The 21,259-nt window shown below is 50.4% G+C and overlaps 8 protein-coding genes across 8 annotated transcripts; 4 read left to right on the top strand and 4 right to left on the bottom strand.

Annotated features, from left to right (window-relative positions):
• Positions 1 to 103: 103 nt before the first annotated feature.
• CTRU02_204225 (MFS quinate transporter) lies at positions 104 to 2,162 on the top strand (the record flags this gene model as incomplete). Its single annotated transcript, XM_036728317.1, has 8 exons — positions 104 to 320; positions 377 to 397; positions 453 to 640; positions 711 to 930; positions 988 to 1,149; positions 1,207 to 1,591; positions 1,654 to 1,713; positions 1,775 to 2,162. The coding sequence occupies 8 exons, from the start codon at positions 104 to 106 to the stop codon at positions 2,160 to 2,162; spliced, it is 1,641 nt and encodes a 546-aa protein (XP_036580026.1).
• Positions 2,163 to 3,195: 1,033 nt separating this feature from the next.
• CTRU02_204226 (C6 transcription factor) lies at positions 3,196 to 4,432 on the top strand (the record flags this gene model as incomplete). Its single annotated transcript, XM_036728318.2, has 2 exons — positions 3,196 to 3,265; positions 3,330 to 4,432. The coding sequence occupies 2 exons, from the start codon at positions 3,196 to 3,198 to the stop codon at positions 4,430 to 4,432; spliced, it is 1,173 nt and encodes a 390-aa protein (XP_036580027.2).
• Positions 4,433 to 5,438: 1,006 nt separating this feature from the next.
• Positions 5,439 to 7,187, top strand: CTRU02_204227 (putative class III aminotransferase; the record flags this gene model as incomplete). The annotated part of the gene is made up of 6 exons (XM_036728319.2): positions 5,439 to 5,859; positions 5,924 to 6,264; positions 6,325 to 6,412; positions 6,463 to 6,628; positions 6,679 to 6,877; positions 6,927 to 7,187. 6 exons carry the CDS (start codon positions 5,439 to 5,441, stop codon positions 7,185 to 7,187), a joined length of 1,476 nt encoding a protein of 491 aa, XP_036580028.2.
• Positions 7,188 to 8,496: 1,309 nt separating this feature from the next.
• CTRU02_204228 (isoeugenol monooxygenase) lies at positions 8,497 to 10,107 on the top strand (the record flags this gene model as incomplete). The annotated part of the gene is made up of 1 exon (XM_036728320.1): positions 8,497 to 10,107. The coding sequence occupies one exon, from the start codon at positions 8,497 to 8,499 to the stop codon at positions 10,105 to 10,107; it is 1,611 nt and encodes a 536-aa protein (XP_036580029.1).
• An 806-nt stretch (positions 10,108 to 10,913) lies between these two features.
• CTRU02_204229 (secreted lipase-like protein 5) lies at positions 10,914 to 12,672 on the bottom strand (the record flags this gene model as incomplete). The annotated part of the gene is made up of 2 exons (XM_036728321.1): positions 10,914 to 11,501; positions 11,557 to 12,672. The coding sequence occupies 2 exons, from the start codon at positions 12,670 to 12,672 to the stop codon at positions 10,914 to 10,916; spliced, it is 1,704 nt and encodes a 567-aa protein (XP_036580030.1).
• Positions 12,673 to 14,541: 1,869 nt separating this feature from the next.
• Positions 14,542 to 15,036, bottom strand: CTRU02_204230 (uncharacterized protein; the record flags this gene model as incomplete). The annotated part of the gene is made up of 1 exon (XM_036728322.1): positions 14,542 to 15,036. One exon carries the CDS (start codon positions 15,034 to 15,036, stop codon positions 14,542 to 14,544), a length of 495 nt encoding a protein of 164 aa, XP_036580031.1.
• Positions 15,037 to 16,131: 1,095 nt separating this feature from the next.
• Positions 16,132 to 16,767, bottom strand: CTRU02_204231 (uncharacterized protein; the record flags this gene model as incomplete). Its single annotated transcript, XM_036728323.1, has 1 exon — positions 16,132 to 16,767. One exon carries the CDS (start codon positions 16,765 to 16,767, stop codon positions 16,132 to 16,134), a length of 636 nt encoding a protein of 211 aa, XP_036580032.1.
• A 424-nt stretch (positions 16,768 to 17,191) lies between these two features.
• Positions 17,192 to 19,798, bottom strand: CTRU02_204232 (sulfate permease; the record flags this gene model as incomplete). The annotated part of the gene is made up of 3 exons (XM_036728324.1): positions 17,192 to 17,776; positions 17,854 to 19,409; positions 19,528 to 19,798. 3 exons carry the CDS (start codon positions 19,796 to 19,798, stop codon positions 17,192 to 17,194), a joined length of 2,412 nt encoding a protein of 803 aa, XP_036580033.1.
• Between the last annotated feature and the right edge of the window lie 1,461 nt (positions 19,799 to 21,259).

A 21,259-nucleotide genomic window follows, 5' to 3' on the forward strand; every position in this document is an offset into this window, starting at 1 on the left:
TCAGTTTGTCTTTCACACAAAACTGTTCGATATAGTTTTGTCAAAATCGGACGCCCAACTCTTCACCTTCTTCACTGCGAGTTTGACGGAACAGACTGCGAAAATGGGCGGCGGAACTTCACTCTTCGCTTCTCCTGATTGGAAGAAAGATCCTCGAGAGATCTTTAATTCTAAACTTCTTTTGCTTGGAATCACCATCGCCTTTGCAGGATGTTCGTATGGCTTCGATCAGGGAAACATCGGAGGTATCATGACCTTCCCTTCATTCCGGAAGGCTTTCGGTTTCGACAAGATAAGTGAAGCAGAAGCGGATAAGAGAGGTAAGATTGAAAATCAATATGTGCTCAGGAGTTTCGGATCTAACACATTATGGCAGAGGGTAACATTGCGGCAATGTGTGAGTGGACACTTGTTTAGCCTGCTGAATGTCAGGCACTCCTAACACTATACAGTGGCTGCTGGAGGAACTGCGGGTGCTCTGCTTGCGGCTCCGCTCTCCGATTACCTTGGCAGGAAGAAGGCTGTGACCTCCATGGCTGGTCTCTTTCTCGTAGGATGCGCAATGCAAGAGGTTCCCAACTTGGATGTCCTCTATGCAGGTCGCCTGTTGGCAGGTGTAGCTATTGGAGCCACTTCTATGGTAAGTGGTTGTAGACAGAATCTGCAATGATCATGTTTGACTTGAGCTAATGATTTGCTACGAACTTTAGCTGGCACCCCAATACCTCGCAGAAAACTCCCCCAAATCGATCCGAGGCTCTCTTACCACGTCATACAATCTCATGATCATCCTGGCCCTTGCCATTGCTTTCTGGGTCAACTACGCAGTTAGCCTTTGGCCTAATCAAGACCCCAACGATAACAAGCCTTGGCAACTGGCACTTGGCATCCAACTAGTTCCTGGATTCTTTCTTTTCGTTTTGATCTGGTGTAAGCCTCTGCGAGTATCAAACTCTGTTACAAAACTTGTTAGCTGACTCTGTGTAGTTGTTGTCGAAACTCCTCGCGCTCTCATTGCAAAGGTAAATCAAGAACTTGGCTTGAAGAATTTGTGCAAACTGAGAGGCCTACCAGCCGACCACCCCTACGTACGACAAGAGTACATGGAGATTACTGCTCAGGTTGAGGCAGAGCAAGAAACGGTCAAAGGTAACATATGCCAAGTTCGAAAAAATAAAAAAAATAGAACAACCCTAACAGTCATAGGAACCAACTATCTTGTTGTCATTCGGGACATAGCTACGAACGCCAGCAACCGGCGCCGTTTCTTTCTGGCTATCATGCTGTTTCTGTTCCATAAGCTCACCGGTACCGATTCTCTCAACTACTTTGCGCCAGAGATCTTTGCCATGATTGGTGTTCCCAAGGGCTCTAGCTCTCTCCTCACCACCGGCGTTTACGGAGTGGTCAAGCTCGTAACGACAATTCTTTACGTCACTGTCATTGTGGACCGTGTTGGGCGCCGTCTTCCACTCATTATTGGTGCCACCATTCAGGCCACAGCCATGCTGTACATTGGGCTGTTTCTTCGATTCTCCAAGGTAGAGGCGGGAAGTGGAACTTCCGCTGGTGGAATAGTGGGTATTATCTGGTAGGTCACTCCCTTTCCACAGGCTTTGGGTTGATGATTCGTCTTACTGACAATTGGAACAGGATTTACTTGTATGCTTTCGGGTGGTCATTCGGGCATTCCGTCGCACCATACCTTACTGCGTAAGTCCAGCGCGGTCACAAAACACATGAATAGTTCTAGAGACTAACCGCGACGTACTAGGGCTGAGATATTCCCCCCTCGCATCAGATCCTTCGCCATGTCTTGCTGTCTCTTCACAAACTGGATCGTCAACTACGGCATTACTTCTGCCACACCGCACATGCTGCGAACGATGGGTTACGGCACCTTTTTGTTTTTCGGTATTCTGACATACATTGGCGCCATCTTTGTCTATTTTTGCCTGCCCGAGCTCAAGGGCCGCAGTATCGAGTCGATGGACGACCTCTTTCAGCACTCTCTCTGGACAATGTTCAAGCGGGCCTACCCGACCGAAGATGAAAAGGTCAGACATGACGTCCAAGAAAGACTTCATGACAAGATGCAAAATGAGGAATACAAGGATACGTCACATGTTACCATGGTGGAAGACAACAGTAGACGAGTGTGATGGAAGTTGTGGACTTGGAGTGACCTCGAGTCTTTATGATTCCCTACCTTTTTGTCCGATCCATTAATTAGCGAGTAATTGGTTTTCAACAGAGTCATGGCTCCACATTGTGGTGCTATATTGAACGTTAAATGTCTAACTCACATGCACTGTTGATCCTCTTGGGTTATGGTCAAAGCCACGGGAGAGCCATCCGACATAGATATTCATCGTGAAATAGATCCCGTCCCGATGGGACTGAATCTCGATATCGAAGATTCGAAGATGCAAGATTGAACAATGTTTTGCCCCACTAGATACCATAATTTGAGTGAGCGAATTAGATAAGAGTCATTCAGATCCATGACTTGTCTCATTGTGATCTGTGCGACTGACTCCGAATGGCTGGGAGGGACACACCCGCTAAGACAAAACAGGCAAGTGTTGCAGTGCCGTGCAAATGTCGACTGGGAAGTTCCGCTTAAGTTCCCCTGGAATCCACTCACCATCTTTTGGTTTCCATAGGGGTCCCTCTTTTCCCTCCAACCGTCGTCAAAAGACCCCCACGTCAAGCCCATTACGCCCAACACGCCGCACCACACGTTCAATCATCAGCTGCTGTTTTGACTTGATGCTGCTAATTAGGCGATTCCGGCCATGTCAACCGCTTCTCAGACAGATACCCGCCGTAGGAAAGGGTCCAAGCATGACAAAACTGGCTGTCTGACATGCCGATATCGGTAAGCTCTCCGGGCACCTTTGCACTGTTTGCCGTCAGTGCGTGTTCTGACAAACATTGGGGGGAGATAGGCGCAAGAAGTGCGTCGAAAACACATTCCCAGTCTGTGGAGCTTGTGCTCGCTTGAATCTGAAGTGCATACGGAGTACAACTCGCGACGTGGTGCCATCAAGTTGGGTTGATCGAAAACAAGAGTCACACCAAACATCTCGAATAGCGGCCTCAAACCACTCACAACAATGGTCGCGATGTTTTCCTCTTTGTGCACCAGCGCCGGTTCCAGATCAATACAAGCCGCCTCAAAAGCGGCACATCATGAGGTATTACATCGATACTCTTAGTCATCACTTGACTGTGAATGAGCAATTCAACTCCTTCATCTCAGGTAAGCTCGAAGCCTCCGTGATGATTGTGTGTTCTCATTGTACTGACAAGACGGTCCGTAACAGCATTCCTGCCCATGGCAATGGAATCTTCCGTGCTTTACGATGCATTGGTTGCTTTTGCTTCAGGTCATCTATCACTCAACGACCAGTCTTACAAGGTCTCGGCGCTTGAAGCCCATTCAAAGGCCATGAACAACATGGCAGCAGCTCTAAATAACCCTCAAAACGAAATCACATGGTATGAGACTAAAGCAGCGACATGTCTGGCGTTTGTAATCGGGGAGGTCTGTGTGGGCAGCTGCGACAGATGGTACACTCACCTTAACGGGGCAAAACTCATCATCGAATCTGCTACTGCAAACGCCAGTTCGGGAGTCGTGTTGCGCGGGCCTGACGCGTTCAAGAACAGCTCCGAAGGCCAATGGATCCTTCGGAATTTCGCATACCATGATATTGTTGGCAGCGTGACCCTACGGAGACGACCGCTGCTTGACTGCAGTTATCTGGATGGCATCACGGATGTCGTGGACACCTATTTAGGTGTTGCAACAGGACTCCTACGCTATGTCTCTAAACTCTGCTGTCTCGACGAGGAAACGAAACTAGAGTCGGGCTTGTCAGCGGAGGAATCCGCCAAGAGAACGGCTCAATTTCATAGCACTTGTGCCAGCGTTGAAGATGAGCTCCACCGCTGGCAATGCCGCCAGGACGCTACGCCCGACCTGGTGGCCTTGGCACACGCTCTCAGAAGTGCTGTTCTGATATTTCTGTACCGCCTTGTGCGTTCTCGGATCGAAGATGAAGAATCTTCGGATCAGAACATGGTGCTGTCCTCATCAGGGGCATGGGAGCTTTTGCCGACAAAGGTCCGTACACAGGTGTCCAACATAGTGAGGCATGTCTGTGATATCCCCGTCGGCACCCACGCCGAATCTGCCATTTTGTTTCCGCTCTTTCTTGCTGGTGGAGAAGCAACAGAGGAGGAGCACATGGAAGCCATCCGCATGCGATTAAAGATGACATTGCAGAAGCGGCGCTTCCAAAACATTGCACTATCCCTAGATACGCTTGAGGATTTGTGGCAAAAGCGGAGGTCTGATGACGGGGCTCGGGTTGACTGGACACAGATTCTGGATGAGTATGGAGAGCCACTATTATTGACATAGATTAATACAAAGTTAATTTTGACTATTCATTGATGTGCCGATGACTATAGTCTTAAAGTGGGATAGTCAGGAGCGTAAAGAGCCTTTTATATTGTAAAGGCATTGTAGCCCATGCCTTTCCTTTACTATTTCTTGGTCGGAGTGATCTGCATCGGTTATCGGCCTGGCTTGCAAGCATTCTGCCCCATATGAGATATGGGACATGCATTTAGAATGACGTATTACCTTGGGCTGTTAGTCACCGGTGTTGGGTGCCATATCGGAAATAGCGTGTGGGCAGAAATACAGGCCCCAGTTTGAAGTCAATATACGCGCTGTAGACTGGGAATGAGTTTCGACAGTGTCAACCAACTGGTCTATAACAAACAATCACGAATTCGAGACAAGATGGAATTTTAAAGAACTGTCGATGATAATTCCATCGAGAGTCAAATCCAGAATGTTTAATCTCAGCTTTCAGTCTCCCAGAAAGCTTTTACACGATGAATGAGACGGCAGCTACACGTAACGCCCGTAATATGTCGGTTCCAGTTTCTTACTTGCCAACCTCATCGGATAGAGCACAGCATCCTTCTAGAAAGGAACATGTGGATGTTAGAGTTTTGTTGTGGTAACGGCCGTACGGACTGATCCGTCCACTGCATATTATGACGCCTAAGCGTGTTGGGAGAGATGGAGCTACCCCTCATTTATGGGACACGCCAGATACGCCATGCAGATAAGCCAAGCGTAAGGTTATTTATCCATGGCTGATGGGCGCCTAGCAGTGTACAGTACCAGGATTTAAACCGACAAGAAGCGGCAAAGTTAAGGCTTTGGCCCCAACAAAGCCCCTTTTACCCCCATCTTACTTACTTTTATTCAACTACTTCACCACATTTGCCAGAGGAAAGCAAGTGGAGCCCTGAGTGATCCCCGGACTGTCAAACGGTTCACTGCAACATCACTGACCTACTACTACCACTTCGATACAATGCCGCTTAACCACCCCCTGACTCGCACCTTAATGCGGCCTTGTCGAACTCCCTCGACGAGAATCACAACCATTACTCGCCGGGGAGCTAAAACAACTATACCCTCATTAAACAACAATGAACCCCACTCACCGCCCACCCGGGGAAAGCACCCAGCTACGAGCGCAGTGCTCCATCGTACACTGAAAGCCCCTCCACCGCAGGTTGTCGCGGCGAACGGAAAACATCTTACCTTTTCCAACGGTCAGACAATTCTGGATACAACATGTGGCGCGGCCGTAGCCTGCATTGGTTCCAACAACGAGAGAGTCAAGAAAGCAATGGTTGCGCAGCTCGACAAATTCGCGTATTGCAACTCAATGTTTTTCGGCCATCCGATTGGGGAGGAACTAGCGGATGAGTTGATTCAAGGGACAGACGGCGCCATGTCCAAGACGTACATAATGTGCTCTGGTAAAGTCTCTCCCCAAACCTTTTTACCCATGAGATATCTTTCAATAATCTCATCAATTTCTAGGTTCGGAAGCTATGGAAGCGGCCATGAAGATGGCCCGTCAGTATTTCGTAGAGATAAACCAGCCAAAGCGAATCAACTTCATTGCCCGGGAAGGGTCGTATCATGGCACGACGCTCGGCTCTCTTTCAATGAGCGGTCACGTTGCGCGCCGAAGTCTCTTCACAGACATGTTGCTCCCCAACATTGCGCGGGTTTCAGCCTGCAATGCGTATCGCGGGATGAGCGCGGGCCAGACGGTGGAACAGTATGTCGAGCAGCTGGCAGATGAGTTGGATCGCAAATTCCAGGAACTTGGCCCCGAGACGGTCTGCGCTTTTGTCGCTGAGCCGGTCGTCGGTGCGGTACGTTTCGACGGATGAGCAAAGATGCATAAAGGTATTTTACTGACCAACATGTAATAGGCTTTGGGATGTGTTCCTTCAGTGCCTGGCTACTTCAAAGCGATGAAGAGAGTCTGCGATAAATACGGCGCTCTTCTTATTCTGGACGGTGAGATTACTATTCGCTAGCTTACTGATATGATTCTCACACTCATACAGAAGTTATGTCGGGCATGGGCCGCTGCGGCACTCTGCACGCCTGGCAACAAGAAGGCATCGTACCTGACATTCAGACGATGGCGAAGGGTCTAGGTGGTGGATACGCGCCCGTTGCCGGGATAATGATTAACCACCGGGTGGCTGACGCGCTGACTGACGGAACTGGGTAAGTATTTGGTCACTCATTCATGTGGTGTCCTGCTGATGTTTTATAAGCGCGTTCTCGCATGGCCATACATACCAAGGTCATCCGGTCGGATGTGCTGCTGCGCTAGAGGTCCAGAAAATAATCAGAGAAGAGAATCTGGTGGCGAATGTCCGACGACAAGGAGCTCTTCTCGAACAGCTTTTGCGTGGATATCTTGAAGATCACCCTCACGTGGGTGACATCAGAGGCAAAGGACTCTTCTGGGGGGTAAGTTTCCCTTGCACGGATTCTGCTACATCTGCTAAAATCTGATCAGATCGAGTTTGTCCTGGATAAGGAAAGCAAAGAGCCTTTCCAACGGTCAGCGGATATCGCCAATAGAGTCCATCTCGTGGGTCTCAACCAGTTCGGTATCAGCCTCTATCCAGGAACCGGCACGAAGGACGGCGTTTTAGGGGATCACATACTCTTGGCCCCCGCCTACACCAGTACAGAAGAGGAAATCAGATACATTGCCGAAAGGACAAGGGATTCTGTGATTCGAACATTTGATGAGCTGTTTTCAGGTTTCTTTTAGCTGTGGTGCCACGAAAGGCTTATGATAATGATGGATGCCCTCGATTTCAGAAACTACTTTAAATGAATAGTAATGACTTACTTGTGCCAAAGCTGTCCCCAATTATGTCTGATAAATAGCAGGGTTAGCCATAAAGCTTGGGAACTATCGGTGGATGTGTTAATGAAGTCGTACACAGTAATATTGTCAGCTTGATAAGATATAGGATGCGATGCTTGCTAAACAAACATTGCCGTGACAACTTTGACGAACCGTTCTTCAGGTGGATATAAAATCCATGCGTCTTAGAAAGACGTAATTCCATCTCCGAAAGAATGCCCCAGATATCTTTCAATGTTTGGGAGGAGTCGCGGCCTCAAATCCTAGCACGGTCCCCTGTTGACTTACTAGTACCCCTCCATCACTTATGAAAACCTACGTGCCGTCTTAACTAGACCCGGCAATGCTGTTGAATATCTCGTGAACCGTCCTGTGTCATCAAACTGATAGATATATAAAATCCTTATTTGCCGGCACTTCGTCTCGGAGCCATCTATAAGTCCGTCCGTCTCGTTTTCGCACGAGTAGTAATGTCGTTGCACGGGCACTATTATTGACTTTCGGCACCATGCCGACAGGTTCATCTGACCGCCAGATACGCGAAGTAGGATTGGTGAAACCTGGAATAGTGTACTAAAGGCTCCTTTATGCAGTCCGCCACCCAATAGGGTACCGATTATTTATAATTGCCAGGTGCCAAGGCCAGAAACTCGATGATGTTACAGCAGATAACGGTCTCATGCATATTGGATCGTAGTTGAGGCCATTTCGATTAGTTTTCTTTAGTCGCTAGTGACTACGGTACTGGCAAACGAGCATATTCCCTTCGTAGCTAGAGTGCCGGGCAAAATTGCATCCGTGCTTGGTGATACTGAATCTCATATTAAGCTTGTGGTTTTGCAGTCGAAAGAAGGAGTGAAGCTAGGACCGCATGATGCCGCTGCAAGCATAGTCGACTGTGAAAAGTGCGGGGAACCTTGCGTGAGCTACATTGTAAGGGCTGTAACCGGACCATGACATCTCGATCAAAAAGTTTAAAACCAATTAGCTGAAGACCGAATCGGTAGTTATAACATCTATCATGTACCAGAAGACCCGTTCGCCCGGTGGTGATTTGGGTACACCGAGCCATCTGATATCTTCCCTATAAAGCGTGGTTGTCCGATGAAAATTCTGCCGGGCTTCTAGATCAATACTCGAACAACTCACATGAGAAGCTTGAGACTTATTCCTTCTTTGTCTCTTTTTCACAAAGTTTTCTTTGACCAAGATGGGCTCCAACAGTGCTGAGCATGATGTCATCAAAAATAACGTATCAACACAGGCAAACTATGGGTTGAAGACGAAATGGCCAGAAGCCTATGACCTAGCTGGCTCCAACTTGCCGTGTCGTCTTGAAGGAGAGATTGGCGACCTTGTAGTTTTGGGAGAAATCCCAAAGGAAATCGACGGGACCTTTTACAGAGTTATGACAGACCCTTTCGTGCCACCGCATCCAGGCAACGTTCCACTCGATGGCGACGGCCACATCTCGGCGTTCCGCATCAAGGACGGAAGAGTGGACATGAGAATGCGTTACGTCGAAACAGAGCGTTACAAGCTGGAGAGAAAGGCGAACAAAGCCCTTTTTGGCCTCTATCGCAACCCTTACACGCACCACCCTTGTGTTCGCGCAGCTGTGGACTCGACGGCAAATACCAATCTCGTACTCTGGGCAGACCACCTTCTGGCTCTCAAGGAAGGAGGGCTACCCTATTCAGTTGACCCCCATACTCTTGAGACGATCAAGTACGACCCTTTCGGGCCGCAGGTCCGGTCGAAAACGTTTACAGCACATCCAAAAGTCGACCCTTACACGAACGAGCTGTTAGTTTTCGGATATGAAGCAACAGGTCTTGCATCCCTCGACATAGTGATATTCGCCCTTGACAGCCAAGGAGTCAAGCACGACGAGCAATGGATCAAGTCTCCGTGGTGCGCACCTATTCATGATTGTGCTATCACGCCGAACTGGATCATCTTAGTGCTCTGGCCTTTCGAAGCAAATGTTGAGAGAATGAAAAAGGGAGGACACCACTGGGCCTGGGACTACGATTTGCCGGCGACCTTTGTAGTCATTCCCCGCCGCAGTACGACCCCGCTGCCCCCCGGTTGGAAGCCCGGTGAGCATAGGGTATACTCGTGGGAGAATTGCATGCTTATCCACACTGGCGGTGCATGGGAGAGTGAAGATGGGTCCACGTTGCGAATAGAAACGACGCGCGTCCACGATAACGGTTTCCCCTTTTTCCCAACGAACGACGGTAGACTGCCAGCACCCGACCCGGCTTCCGACTACGTCTGCTGGACACTGGACTTATCACAGCCAAATAACAGCAAAGTATGCGACCCGGAAGTTATTCTTAACTTACCGTCCGAGTTCCCACGGATAGATGAGAGATTTCTCACGCAGAGCTACAATTGCGTCTGGATCAATGTTCATATTGATGAGAGCCAAGGCGCAAATGGGCACACGCTAGTCCATGGACTCAACGGGCTTGCGATGCACAACAAATCAAGCGGCAAAACAGAATACTTTTACGCTGGCTCCCAGTCATTTGTCCAAGAGCCTATCTTTATCCCGAGAAGCGATAATGCCCCGGAAGGAGACGGTTGGGTGATGGCCATGGTGGAGCGCAGAGGAGCAAACAGAAACGAGATCGTTGTGCTGGACACCAGGAGCTTTGGGAAGCCTATCGCCGTGATTCAGCTGCCATTCCATGTCAAAGCTCAGGTTCATGGTAATTGGGTGGACCAAAGACGTCTCAAGAGCTGGAAAAAGCTTGCGAGAGAGGTAGAGGCCGGACCAATTAGCGGTTTAGGAGCTCTTGAACCTCTGTGAGATGGCACGTGAGAGTATGAGTATAGGCACCTTATCCAATTCTCGTTTGTCGAGCTAGACGGGACTGGGGCTTCTCTTCCATTTGTGAAAAGCTCAGCCCAATGGAATATGACTTCATTTGGCTGCCTTTCCCGCCACCCTTGCCCGGTACAAGCGCAATGCCAGCAACACACGTCTGGCCTCGCAGCTTCCCCACCGCCTAAATTCGAGCGGAATCGAATACAACTGTAGTGAGCAGCGTGAAGTGTGCTTCAAAAGTACTTGCATTTCTGCCAACACGGATAGTGGAACCCCAGCGTAGGCGTGAGTAGGATGTAGGCGTTTTGCAGGCAAAAGGTATGAGGTTTTCTGGTTGAAATGACTCAATGTGCGAACCCATAGCCGACTAACTGAACTGATAGTCTTCGAAGACAAGTATGTCAATCGCATTGAAATTAAATGCCCAAGAATTTATTTACTGGCATAGCAAGTCAAACGCTCCGGTTGGTCAATGGAATAAATACATTCTTGCTAAACTCATGGTGAACAGATAACAGGAAGTGAAGTAGCTGCATTACCAACGTCTCATCCAAGGAGGACATCAACAAATTCGATAAAAAGTCTTAGTGAAGTCCTAGGATTGTGTCTATCTAGTCCAACCCTGGAGATCTCTGTTTGCTTGTGACTAAGACATGCTTTCTCCTTGAGGGTGACATACAATTCAGCGGAGACTACAGTATTCTTGTATGTCGATTAGTAGAACGATCAGACACTGCACTACCTTAAAACCCCATTCCCCTAATCCTAGAACCGACCTCACATCATACTTAAAGACGAAAATTTTCCAAGTGGCTGAGAAGATACTCAAAGCTACTGCTCCGGAAATCTCCGTCCAGCAGTCCTGTCGAACCGGCCCCAAATTCCAGCAACTGCCTGCTTTTATGCCATGATGGCCAGTGCATAGAGGCGCCATCAACAGCGTCGACTACGCCATCGTTGGGATCGAGAGAATTCACAAATGTAATGAGTCGATCCTGGATGCCCCTGCTGATTGCATCTGTCTTGGCGAACATCCTTGGTACATCGGACACGTGATACGTCCCCAGAATAGGCGTGCCACGCCCATAAGTGCTGAGATAGGACCATGCAGGTACAGATTCAGGGGCGAAGTCCAGAAAGACTCGGCTGATGAGAGTAAATTCGAAGTCTCCAAGAATCGCGGCCAATCGCCTAAATTCTGGGTACGTCTCGTTAGCCGTAGCATTTAGTGAGTCGTTAACGCTGCAGAGGGGATATGTGTCGACAAGGTCCGAGACTTGTTCCCTCGTAGCGTTGCGGAAAAAGATGTTGTTCAGATAAGAGATCGTTTCAGCTTTGGTGGTGATATTGTAAGCGAACATACTAAAAACCGTGCCCTGTGACATTGTCAGCCTACTAAATCACGCATAATGTGACTTAATGCCTACAAACCTCGTTCTCCTGGTTGCCGATGATCATAGGTACGGCTGCGTACTTCTTCGTCTGGGCCAATACTTCTGCGCTGTTGGTGAGGATACGGCCGTCAGGTCGAGGTGTGTAACTGAACGCGATGCTATGATAACCCAGGTAGCTAGGAACCTTAGTTGTGGCATCGGCAAACGTTTTGTAATCAAGGCCACGAAGGCAATCTAGTTTGCCCGCATCAGGGAATGCATCGCAGCCCGCTTCCCGGACCACTGTGTCAAAAATTTCTTGTGCCTTGACGCCATCAACTGGCTCTGCTGGGGTCAGACTACCGCTGTTCATAATAGCTCCCCTGAACAACGACCGGCCCTTGTACGTATTATTGCCGTCGTAGAGCGCCATCTGACTGAAGACACTCATGGCACCTGCGCTCTCGCCCCATATCGTGACGGCATCCGGGTCGCCGCCAAAGGCCGCAATGTTGTCCGCAACCCAGTCCAAGGCCAACCTCTGGTCAAGCAAGCCCAAGTTGGCCGCGCCGTCGGCAAGTATTTCTTTTCCTCCTAGGAAGCCGAAGCCCCCAAGGCGGTAATTGACTGCGACGAAAATGAACGGCTTGCCCTGCGATACTGCCCTGGGGATCAACACGGAGGCATTAAAAGACTGAGCACTTCCCATCTGAAAAGCACCGCCATGTATCCAAAAAAGCACAGGCAGCTTCTCGTCGGGCTTGGTGTTCTTTGGTCGCATGACCGAGACAGTAAGACAGCTCTCAGTTTCGTTCCCCAATGCTGCAGAGAAAAAAAAGGCTTCGGGGACGTCGGGTATGCTTAGCACTCGGTTAAGCACTGGAGAAGGTTCTGCGTTTGCGAATTGAGGGCAGGCAGGGCCAAGACCGGTGGCCTGGATAGTGCCAAACCCTTCCACGGGCTTTGGTGGCCTCAGTCGGAGAGGGCCTATTGGTGGCTGGGCATATGGTATGCCTCGATAGTACTCAACATCGTCGACCAAAGACCCGATGATAGTACCGGCAGCAATCGTGACTGCAGGAGTTGCCTGATTCACTTCGCTCGTTTTGAGCGGCGTAGCCCGTGCGATGCTGAGAAGCGTGGCGAAAATCGAGCTGACGGTCTGCGGCTTCATTGTAATTGTTGAGGGGGGAGTCCGTAAGATAATTGATAAGTGGATAGAGCACAACTTGAACCATCATGCCAAGGTACTGGACTCTTATATATGTGTGCAACTGAGCCTGTATGCGTCAAGTCTTCAATTTGATGCTTAGAAATCTTATGGGCAACGATGAACGATGATTATCCAGAGTACCGGACTACTCCGCGGGCTGCTTCGACATGGCCTCGTCGTCCGTTTGCCTGCCAACCATGCGATTAGTAACTCGTCTACAGACCTGATCTACGTATGGCATTAATTTAAATACTTAGGTATAATTAATTCCTCACTGACCTAGATCACTAATCACAAACAAGGTTACGGTTTTTAAAAATTCATTGTTTAGGTAGCCTCCGGTTCGCGAAAAGAGAATGATCAGAGCTTCTCAATGGGCACTCACCGAGGGCAACTTTTGATGCAGACTACGAGCCATAGTCCTTCCCGGCGATAAGCCAATCAATAAGCTAACACCGTTGTTCGGATGTATTTTAAGAGTAAGTTTATTAATCATCGCGAGCTCGTAACGATAATCTCCGTCGCCAATCTGACTCGTGTGATGGCATTTTCTACCTTTTCGGTCTAGCGCATCTCTCACCAGAGTTTATCATGAGGCTCGGAGCCGTCCGTGATTTGATTTTTAGGCCTGCTCGATGACATTTTCTCCTCATTCAGCCTAACCTATACGGTGGGGTTTACATCTATTGCGTGCCCTTGTTCAGCTCATTATAATTGGCCTTGTTTAGTGCAACAAACTCTTCAACCCCAAAGGTCTTCCTCACTGTCGACCGCTACGTATCGATAACAGCAATACAGAGGTGTATATTCGGTGACTTGAAATTATGGAGCACTCCTTTATCCTGCCTTTGTTAGCCCTGGGTGAGAGCGGTGGGGTCATTCATCATCATAGCCATGTCGACGCTGAAGCTAGGGCCGAGTCCAGTAAGCAGCGCAGGAAGATTCAAAACCGGAAGAACTAAAGAGCATATCGTAAGTTATTCCAGAAATCCCTTATTGCCTGCTAAGCCAAAAAATATTTGAAGGATAGCGGATTAAGGAGCAAGAGCCGGCTTCTGTTTGGACGTCAAGCCCGTTCTAAATCAGGCGCTAGCGCCTAGACGAACCCGATGATTATCTATCCCAAGACATATCATTAGAATCGATTATTAATATCATGCCGCCTCAAAGGCACGGGCTTCGCACCCAATAACCATATCTAATCCGGAGGCCATATAGACCCTACCCCTTACTGCAGGATTTGATGAGGATGAAGTCACTGCGGTACGCAAAGGTTTCGTTGTCTAGGGCGAACCGCATGATATGCGGAGCTGGGAGGTCACCCCTGGGTTTCTTGTGAAGTAGCTATAGGCTGTGGAGGGATGCGAGGGTCTAATTGAGCCTAGCAACCATTAGAGGCTGATAAGGAGAGAGGAACCAATACGTCGCTTTGAATCGCAGATCCGCCCCGGGTCCCGCTTCCGTAGTCCGTTCGCCGGCGTGAGGCCTAGCCCACGCTTACTTCCGGGCATAGCCCGTCATAAATCCATATGAATCCTCCATTGATTAGTGAATCAAGCATCTAGTTGTCGCAGATAACGGACCGATTTGAAAAGAGACCATGAATAACCAATAATTGATTTAGGGTATCGTATTGTATTCATAGAACACCACGCTAAGCATCATTGATATCCATTCTCACAGAACAAACGTCAAACACCGATTCAACTGGCTGCAAAGGAGATGCATTAAAAATCTTTGTAAGTCCCCAGTAACATGGAGACTGCCGCCGTGTCCTTAACAAGCCTTTCCCCGCAACAAGACGTCTCCTCCCACGCCATAACGACGCCCTTACGGCATAGCAACCCAGCTTCCGCAAAACATGACAATACTCAGGCACACGATGCCGATGATGGGACCGGTCTTCAAAGGCGGGGGGACCGGAATGTTGGAAAACTGCGCCACAATACGCTGGGTGAAGTTGCGCTCGGCCTCGACAAGCGCAAGGGCCGTCAGGTTGCCGCAGGCGTCGTTGAGGGCCTTGTCCATGATGACAGAGGGCAGCTTCGCGATGGCGGTGTCGAGGACCTCGGCATTGTATTGGTTGCCGTTGGGCGAGGCGGCAAAGAAGGTGGCGCGGTACGTGCTGTTGGCACCAATGGTTGACAGGTTGGCAATGCGGCTGTAATCGGCGCATGACATGATGGTGGATTGGGGGTTGGCGGCTACGGGGGCCGCCTGGCGGACGACCACGGCCGGACCGGGGTTGGAAATGGCATGACCAAAGGCAGTGTTGGCGAAGACGGTAACCGCCAGGAGGAGTTGAGCGAGAAAGAAGTTGTGCATCTTGACTGGTGTTTTTTCTTGGCTGCTTTTCTCTCAAAGTGGGAGATAGTCGAGCAAGATATATATTACTTTTTGTGAGGTCGTGTGACGATGGACAGGGTAGGATAGACGAATCGTTAACGAGAGGACAACGACGAAACCACTCAAAATTGCACCCCCAAAGTCTAAAAGTGGCCGGCCACTGCGAAAAGAAGGAATAATACGAAGGAAAAAAAGGTTTAAACGGAAAGGAAGGTTGTGTCAAAAAGAGGGAAAATAGCAGCAGACAGGTGAAAGAGGGACAGGGAAGGCTCAGTGGTTATATGTGTGTGTGTGCCATGAATGGCTGTGTTCTTGTCAGTGCAGGGGGCTGAAGCGTCTGAGACGAGATGACACATTTGTAACCTCAGATCAGACGGTCAGTTGTCTTGGGTGAAGCCACACAAAAGGGGTAAGACGCCATGGCGCTTCTAATGAGTCTTGGATTGCTGAAGATAATCGATTGGATCTGATTGACTTGCATTTTTTAAAAAATGCCCGAAGAACTAAAGCTTGTGATGTTGATGCACTTTAGAGAGCTTTTTAGTCGATGACATTTGCTGTTAATTAAAGATGCCATTACAGAGCATCTCTTTTTTTTTTTTTTTCTTTTTTTTTAACTGCTGCACGGACCAGCAATGGCCACTGAAATGTGGTCCGGTCGTGGTCCCTCCTGTTTGATCCTCCTCTGGCACGACGGTCATTGTTTTTGGTCGCCACAAGCATGACTGTAAGCCCGAGGGATCAAGCCAGCCGGGCTCATGTTTGAATCGAAGAACTGAAGACAAGCTCTTTCTTAACATGCTCTGTTATGCCCTCCTTACTAGACCTAATCTGACAGTTTGAGACCGGAACTCTCGAACGAAGACAGATGACCACTACTCGACCAGGGTGGCTAGGGCCACAGCTAATCGAGCACCAGCAAAATCTAGTTTTTCGTGAGGTATCTTATTATTCATTAAGTCGTAAGGGTATAGCCTCTGAGGCACTATCTACCTGGTTGTCGTAGTCAAGGCACAGCCGCGCTTAGAATTTGGCGATCCGTCACCTCGATCTTCAAACCTCCTCCTCCTTCTTCTAGGATCGGCCGGCATGAATTGCGGCATCAACAGCCCTTGCCGCCTTGGCTGTCTTGCCAGTCGATTTCTGCATCTTCCCTCCGAGTCCCCCCAAGTTTAAGGGCGGCACCTCGACGGGTTTGACGCCGCATTTGATAGCCATACTCGTAAAAAACCCGCCCACCGGTCGTAGCTCGGGCTGGAAGACGGCGACGTTGATAAATGCTGTGCATTTTTGCCCTCTAAACAGCTTCGCCTCGCAGCCGTCTGCCTTGTTTGCCAAGAATATTCCACACTGCGCTGTGCTGGGCAAGTCGTAGCATTGCCCGTTCTGGCTCGTGAACTGCGGGCTTATCGACGCGTTCTTGGGGAACTCCATGTCCACTATCATCGCGCCGCTCCGACATGACTTTACGCCTGGCGAGCTGGAGAAAAGCTGCACCGTGATAGGGATCGGTGGCTTCCCATCTGGGCCGGCCGTGGTATTTGGTCTGGTTATGTCGACTTCGTCGGCTGTCGCGATGGGTTTTGGAGGAGCCGGTGGAGTTGGAGGTGGATCTTCACGATCAACAACTTGAGGGATCGCCAACGCCGTAGAAGCGATCCAGGCAATTGTGAAGAAGGCTATGAAGATTATCTTTGATCCTATTCGCATTGTGGTGGCGTGAACCGCAGCTTGAGGTTTACAAAGACAAAAACAAATAAATCAATTGTTCCTCCCCGCGCTCTTCTGGATATGCACCTTTGATGGCTACATTGAAAATCGCCGGCGGCGGCAACGCCAAGATGCCTCACCCACGTTTCAGACCAACTCCGTATTGAAAATGCACGGTCACAACCTTGAAACACTGGAGGGGTACATTCACTAAACCAATAATAGTCGGATATTTGATACGATGTTCATGAAAGATTGAATTATAAGAATATACTCTGGCTTAATCCATCTAGTCCTATACCCGGACCGATATATGCAACAACTGACAACAACAACATTTCAGGTATCTGTAATCTAAGGTATATAATTTGAAGAATCATCAATCACTGCGCCCACGCTTGCACCCTAATAACAACTCTGACATCTAACCGCTCTTGAGGATAGAAGTCGTTGGCGACGCCTCGCTCTTTTGCTCCGCGTTCAGGATGGCGCTCTCCACCGCCGCAGCAACGTCGATGTGGAAGAACGGCCTGTTCATACCTTGAATGGCCGCAAGCTTGCCGTCACCGCGTCCCGCCACCGGCACAGCGCCATCGCCAATGTGCTTGCTTGGTGAGATGGTGTCGTCGTGTTGTTGTTCCTCCTCGTCGCGGCTGCGTTGAGAAGTGATGTGCGGCGCCTGGTTGGATCCAGAGTCCACGGGAGCGAAGCTGAAAATGGGCTTCCACCGGCCAATCGTCTCATCCTTGACTGAAGGGAAACCGAAGCCTGCAGCAGCGAGAGCACGGCGCGTCCAGCGGTTGTTGACGTTGGCAAAGTGCCACTCGACAACCTCGGGCTCGGCGTAGTGGTCCAGCTGGTTGCGCACATCGATGAGACCTTGGATGGAGGTGACGTCGATGTTGTTAACCGCGGAACAGTCGAGGACAATGGCGCGGAGGATGGGGCGGTTGTCTGCCATGTCGATCTTGGCGCCACGGCGCGGGCCGGGGTCATTCCAAGGACGGTCCTATAGGGGGTGCCATGTCAGCCTTTTTTTTTTTTTTTTCAAGAAACAAGTCAAGTGGGGATTGGGATGCAACTTACACCAAGCTTCTCATACCGGTCGAGGATAGTACGACGGGCGTGCTTCATAACATAGGCAACCAAACCGTCCATGTAGTGAGCCTGGTTGGTGTAGTTGAAGCCCTCACCGAAGCGGTAGACGAAGACACCGGGGTGGGGGCTCTGGACGTCGATGATGGGGTTCGAGGCATCGTCCTTCTTGAGGGGGACGTAGGCCTCGCGGGCCGGCAAGTCAATGGCCTCGCCCTGGTCGTTGAAGGGAACGCCCTTTCCGGCAGTGTCCTTGGTCGCACGGTAGACCTTGACGCGGCCGAGGAAGTGACCCTTGGCCTTGGCAAGGCGGACGAGCAGAAGCGCAGCGGAGGCGCACATGGTCAGGTAGATACCCTTCTCGATATCAGTGAAGATGGTGAGGATGACACCTCCGAAGAAGATGAAGACCTCGAGGGGCGAAACTTCCCAGAATTGGTAGACGACCTTGGGAGGAGTGATGAGATCACCGACAGCGTGGATAATCAGACCCGCAAGACTGGCCATGGGGATGTAGAAGAAGACGGAAGTCAGGGCGTACAGGGCCAGGAGGACGATGACGGCCGTGAAGATACCGGCCAAGGGAGTACGGACACCGGCCTTGGACTTGATAGCCGTTCGGGAGAAAGAACCAGTGGCAGGGTAGGCGCCGAGGAAAGGTCCAAAGAGGTTGGTGAAGCCGACGGCGACCAGCTCCTGCGAGGGGTTGATAACGTAGTTGTTTATTCGGCCGAAAGACTTGGAGATGGCAATGTGCTCGATGATGAGCACAATGATGGTGACGGGCAAGTCGGGGGCGACGGCCGACAGAAGCTCGGTGTCGATGTTGGGGGCTCCGGCGTGCTGGAAACCGCTGGGAACCTTGCCAAGAATCTTGAACTTGGCCTTCTTGGCGTCCCAGTTGACGTGGCGGTTGACGAGCCAGCTGATGAGCACGTAAAGCAGGATGACAAAGGCCATGCGCAGAGTCGACATGAAGAACCAGAACTTCTTCTTGCTAGGCTGGCGCTCCGACATGAAGTTGCAGAAGAAACGGATCGCATACAACAGGAACAGAGCTGTAAGACCCATCGCGGCATCGAGCTTGGCCCTAGGCAGCGCCTTGAGGGTGTCGATGATGACCATGTAAGTCGCACCACGGGTGTTGACTCCGGAAATACCGAGGAGGGCGGGGACCTGGCCGGCGGCGATGGAGATGGCGGCACCGGTCATGAAGGAGGTGATGGCAACGAGTGGGATAAACTCAACGATCCAGCCAAGCCGCACCAAGCCGATACCGAGAAGCACAGCACCCGAAATAACAGCCAAAGCCTGGGCAATCTGGGGTGCTTCATACTGAGGGTGGGTGTCACGTACACGCAGCACGATGTTGCCGACCAGCTGAGACATGACAGCGACGGTGCCGATGGTGATGTCCTTGGAGGTCGCAAAGGCCCAGTACAGCAGGAAACCGACGAATGATGTGTACAGGCCATATTCGGGGCTCAATTGGGCCAGAAGTGCATAAGCCATACCCTGGGGAATGACCACGAAACCGACAGTGACACCTATCACGAGACCTGGGTTAGCCCAAGAAACAATTTTCCCGTTGAAGAACCCTCACGAAGGGGCCCTGTGCCGCCGTTGTGCGACACCCCCCCCCCCCCCTAGAGTTGGAAAACGTACCTGCAATAATGTCTCCCAGAAGCCATGTGACATTGTAGTGGAAGATCCACGACCAGAATGGGAACAGAGATTTGACATAGGCGATGGTGCCCGGGACCGTAGGCCGATGGGCATAGAGGAATTCTTTGACGGTCGGCTCTTCCTCCTCATACTGCTCCACGGAGTTGAAGGAGGCAGCGGCAGACTGGACGGCCTCTCTGGGCTCGTTGCGGTATCGGGCGTCGACGTCGATGCCGAGGCCCTTGGCCAGGACACGTCCGGCGTTAGTCATGACGGACAATGTTTCGATCTTCTATCCCTGGGTGGGAATTGAAAGTTTGTGAGGGACCTTGAAAAGATCAATCCGTTCCGGAAATGCTCTGTAGCCGCGACTGGAATTTTGGGCTGACTGAGCAAACAGAAAGAAGGGGGGGGGGTCAACAATGTAAGAAGACCGAAGGACCTGGCCAGAAAAAACGATCGAAGCAGACGACAGCGAGGCCGGACAAGGAAACTTATATGCAGCGACGTACGAGGGCGACATGATGATGTATCCCCCATCTTGGGTATAGAGCTTGGCCGCGTCGCCAAGAAGCGTGGCTTCGGATCGTCCTGGTCTCGCCAAGCGCTCAGTTGGAGCTCTACGATGCTGCACTCCCACATGCCGCCCCCCCAGGGGGGGTGTAGACTGAGAAAAGAAGCCATTTTCTGACGACATTATCAATCTTTATTGCGTTGCATGGGGTGGACACCCTTATTTTGTTTTACTCTCTTTTGAGTAGAATAAACTCTCGGTTTTAGAACTTATTTTCTGCCCCCCTAGTGTACTAAAAAATGTTCAGCTACCTGCACATCTCGCTCTTCGGGATAGACCATGTTATGGTGTAGTATTCTGGTGTAGTGTGCGTCTGTCTGGTCTGGTGCCTGGCTTGACCTGGGGGAGGGTACGGAGAGGGGGAAGAGGGACGGCGGGGCGGACAGATGCCCACCCCCATGGTGGACTGAACTAATAAGGGTCCTCTTCTGTCGTCTAAGAGCGTATTTTATGAATGTTTGTATACCTTTCCCGGAAGTAACTTCTGTGCGGAATGTGAGTCTTTGGCTACATTCGTCCAAGGTCTCACATGTCACAGGCTAGCTTGATTCTCCCTCGCCGAATACAGGGGGGGCTGGCTCCAGAGGACGTGGGGGCAACGGGAGAGCTGTCAGAAGAGCAATTCCGCCGTCTAATTCAGCGCATCGCCGGCAGCACCGCATTACCTTGATTCAGCATGCGCCATGTGCAGAACATGAGAATTAACCAACAGTGTGCGGCTAATACGCCTAATGACGCTGGCTTCGAGTGCCCGGTAGGCGCCGCGTGAGTGATGCCGGGGCTAGATGGATGAGTTATCTTCCCTGCCTCGCTAATGTTCATGACCAGTATGGTTTCCTAGTATGTTTCTCTTCGGCTGATGAAAGCCAATAACATGATAATTCACAACAGATAGCGCCTGAGGCTGATCTTTTGGAACCAGACCATGACGTTCCAGACCAGAAAAAGATTCAGAGTCTCGCGGGATGCTTGGGGCGTTGGAACAGAGCGGACATCGCGGGCGTTGAACTGGGGGTAAGTACCAGTCCATGGCTAAGAGAGTCTACCAGAACATGTACATACTTCTTTGCAATACACCCTAGCGGTACTTCTCCGCGGCATATGCCATCGGTACGTGGCCTTTGCTCGTCGGTTTTTCCCTTGTTAGAATGCTGGGGC

This window comes from Colletotrichum truncatum (assembly GCF_014235925.2).
Source record: "Colletotrichum truncatum strain CMES1059 chromosome Unknown Contig_0002, whole genome shotgun sequence".
In the NCBI taxonomy this organism is placed as follows: domain Eukaryota; kingdom Fungi; phylum Ascomycota; class Sordariomycetes; order Glomerellales; family Glomerellaceae; genus Colletotrichum; species Colletotrichum truncatum.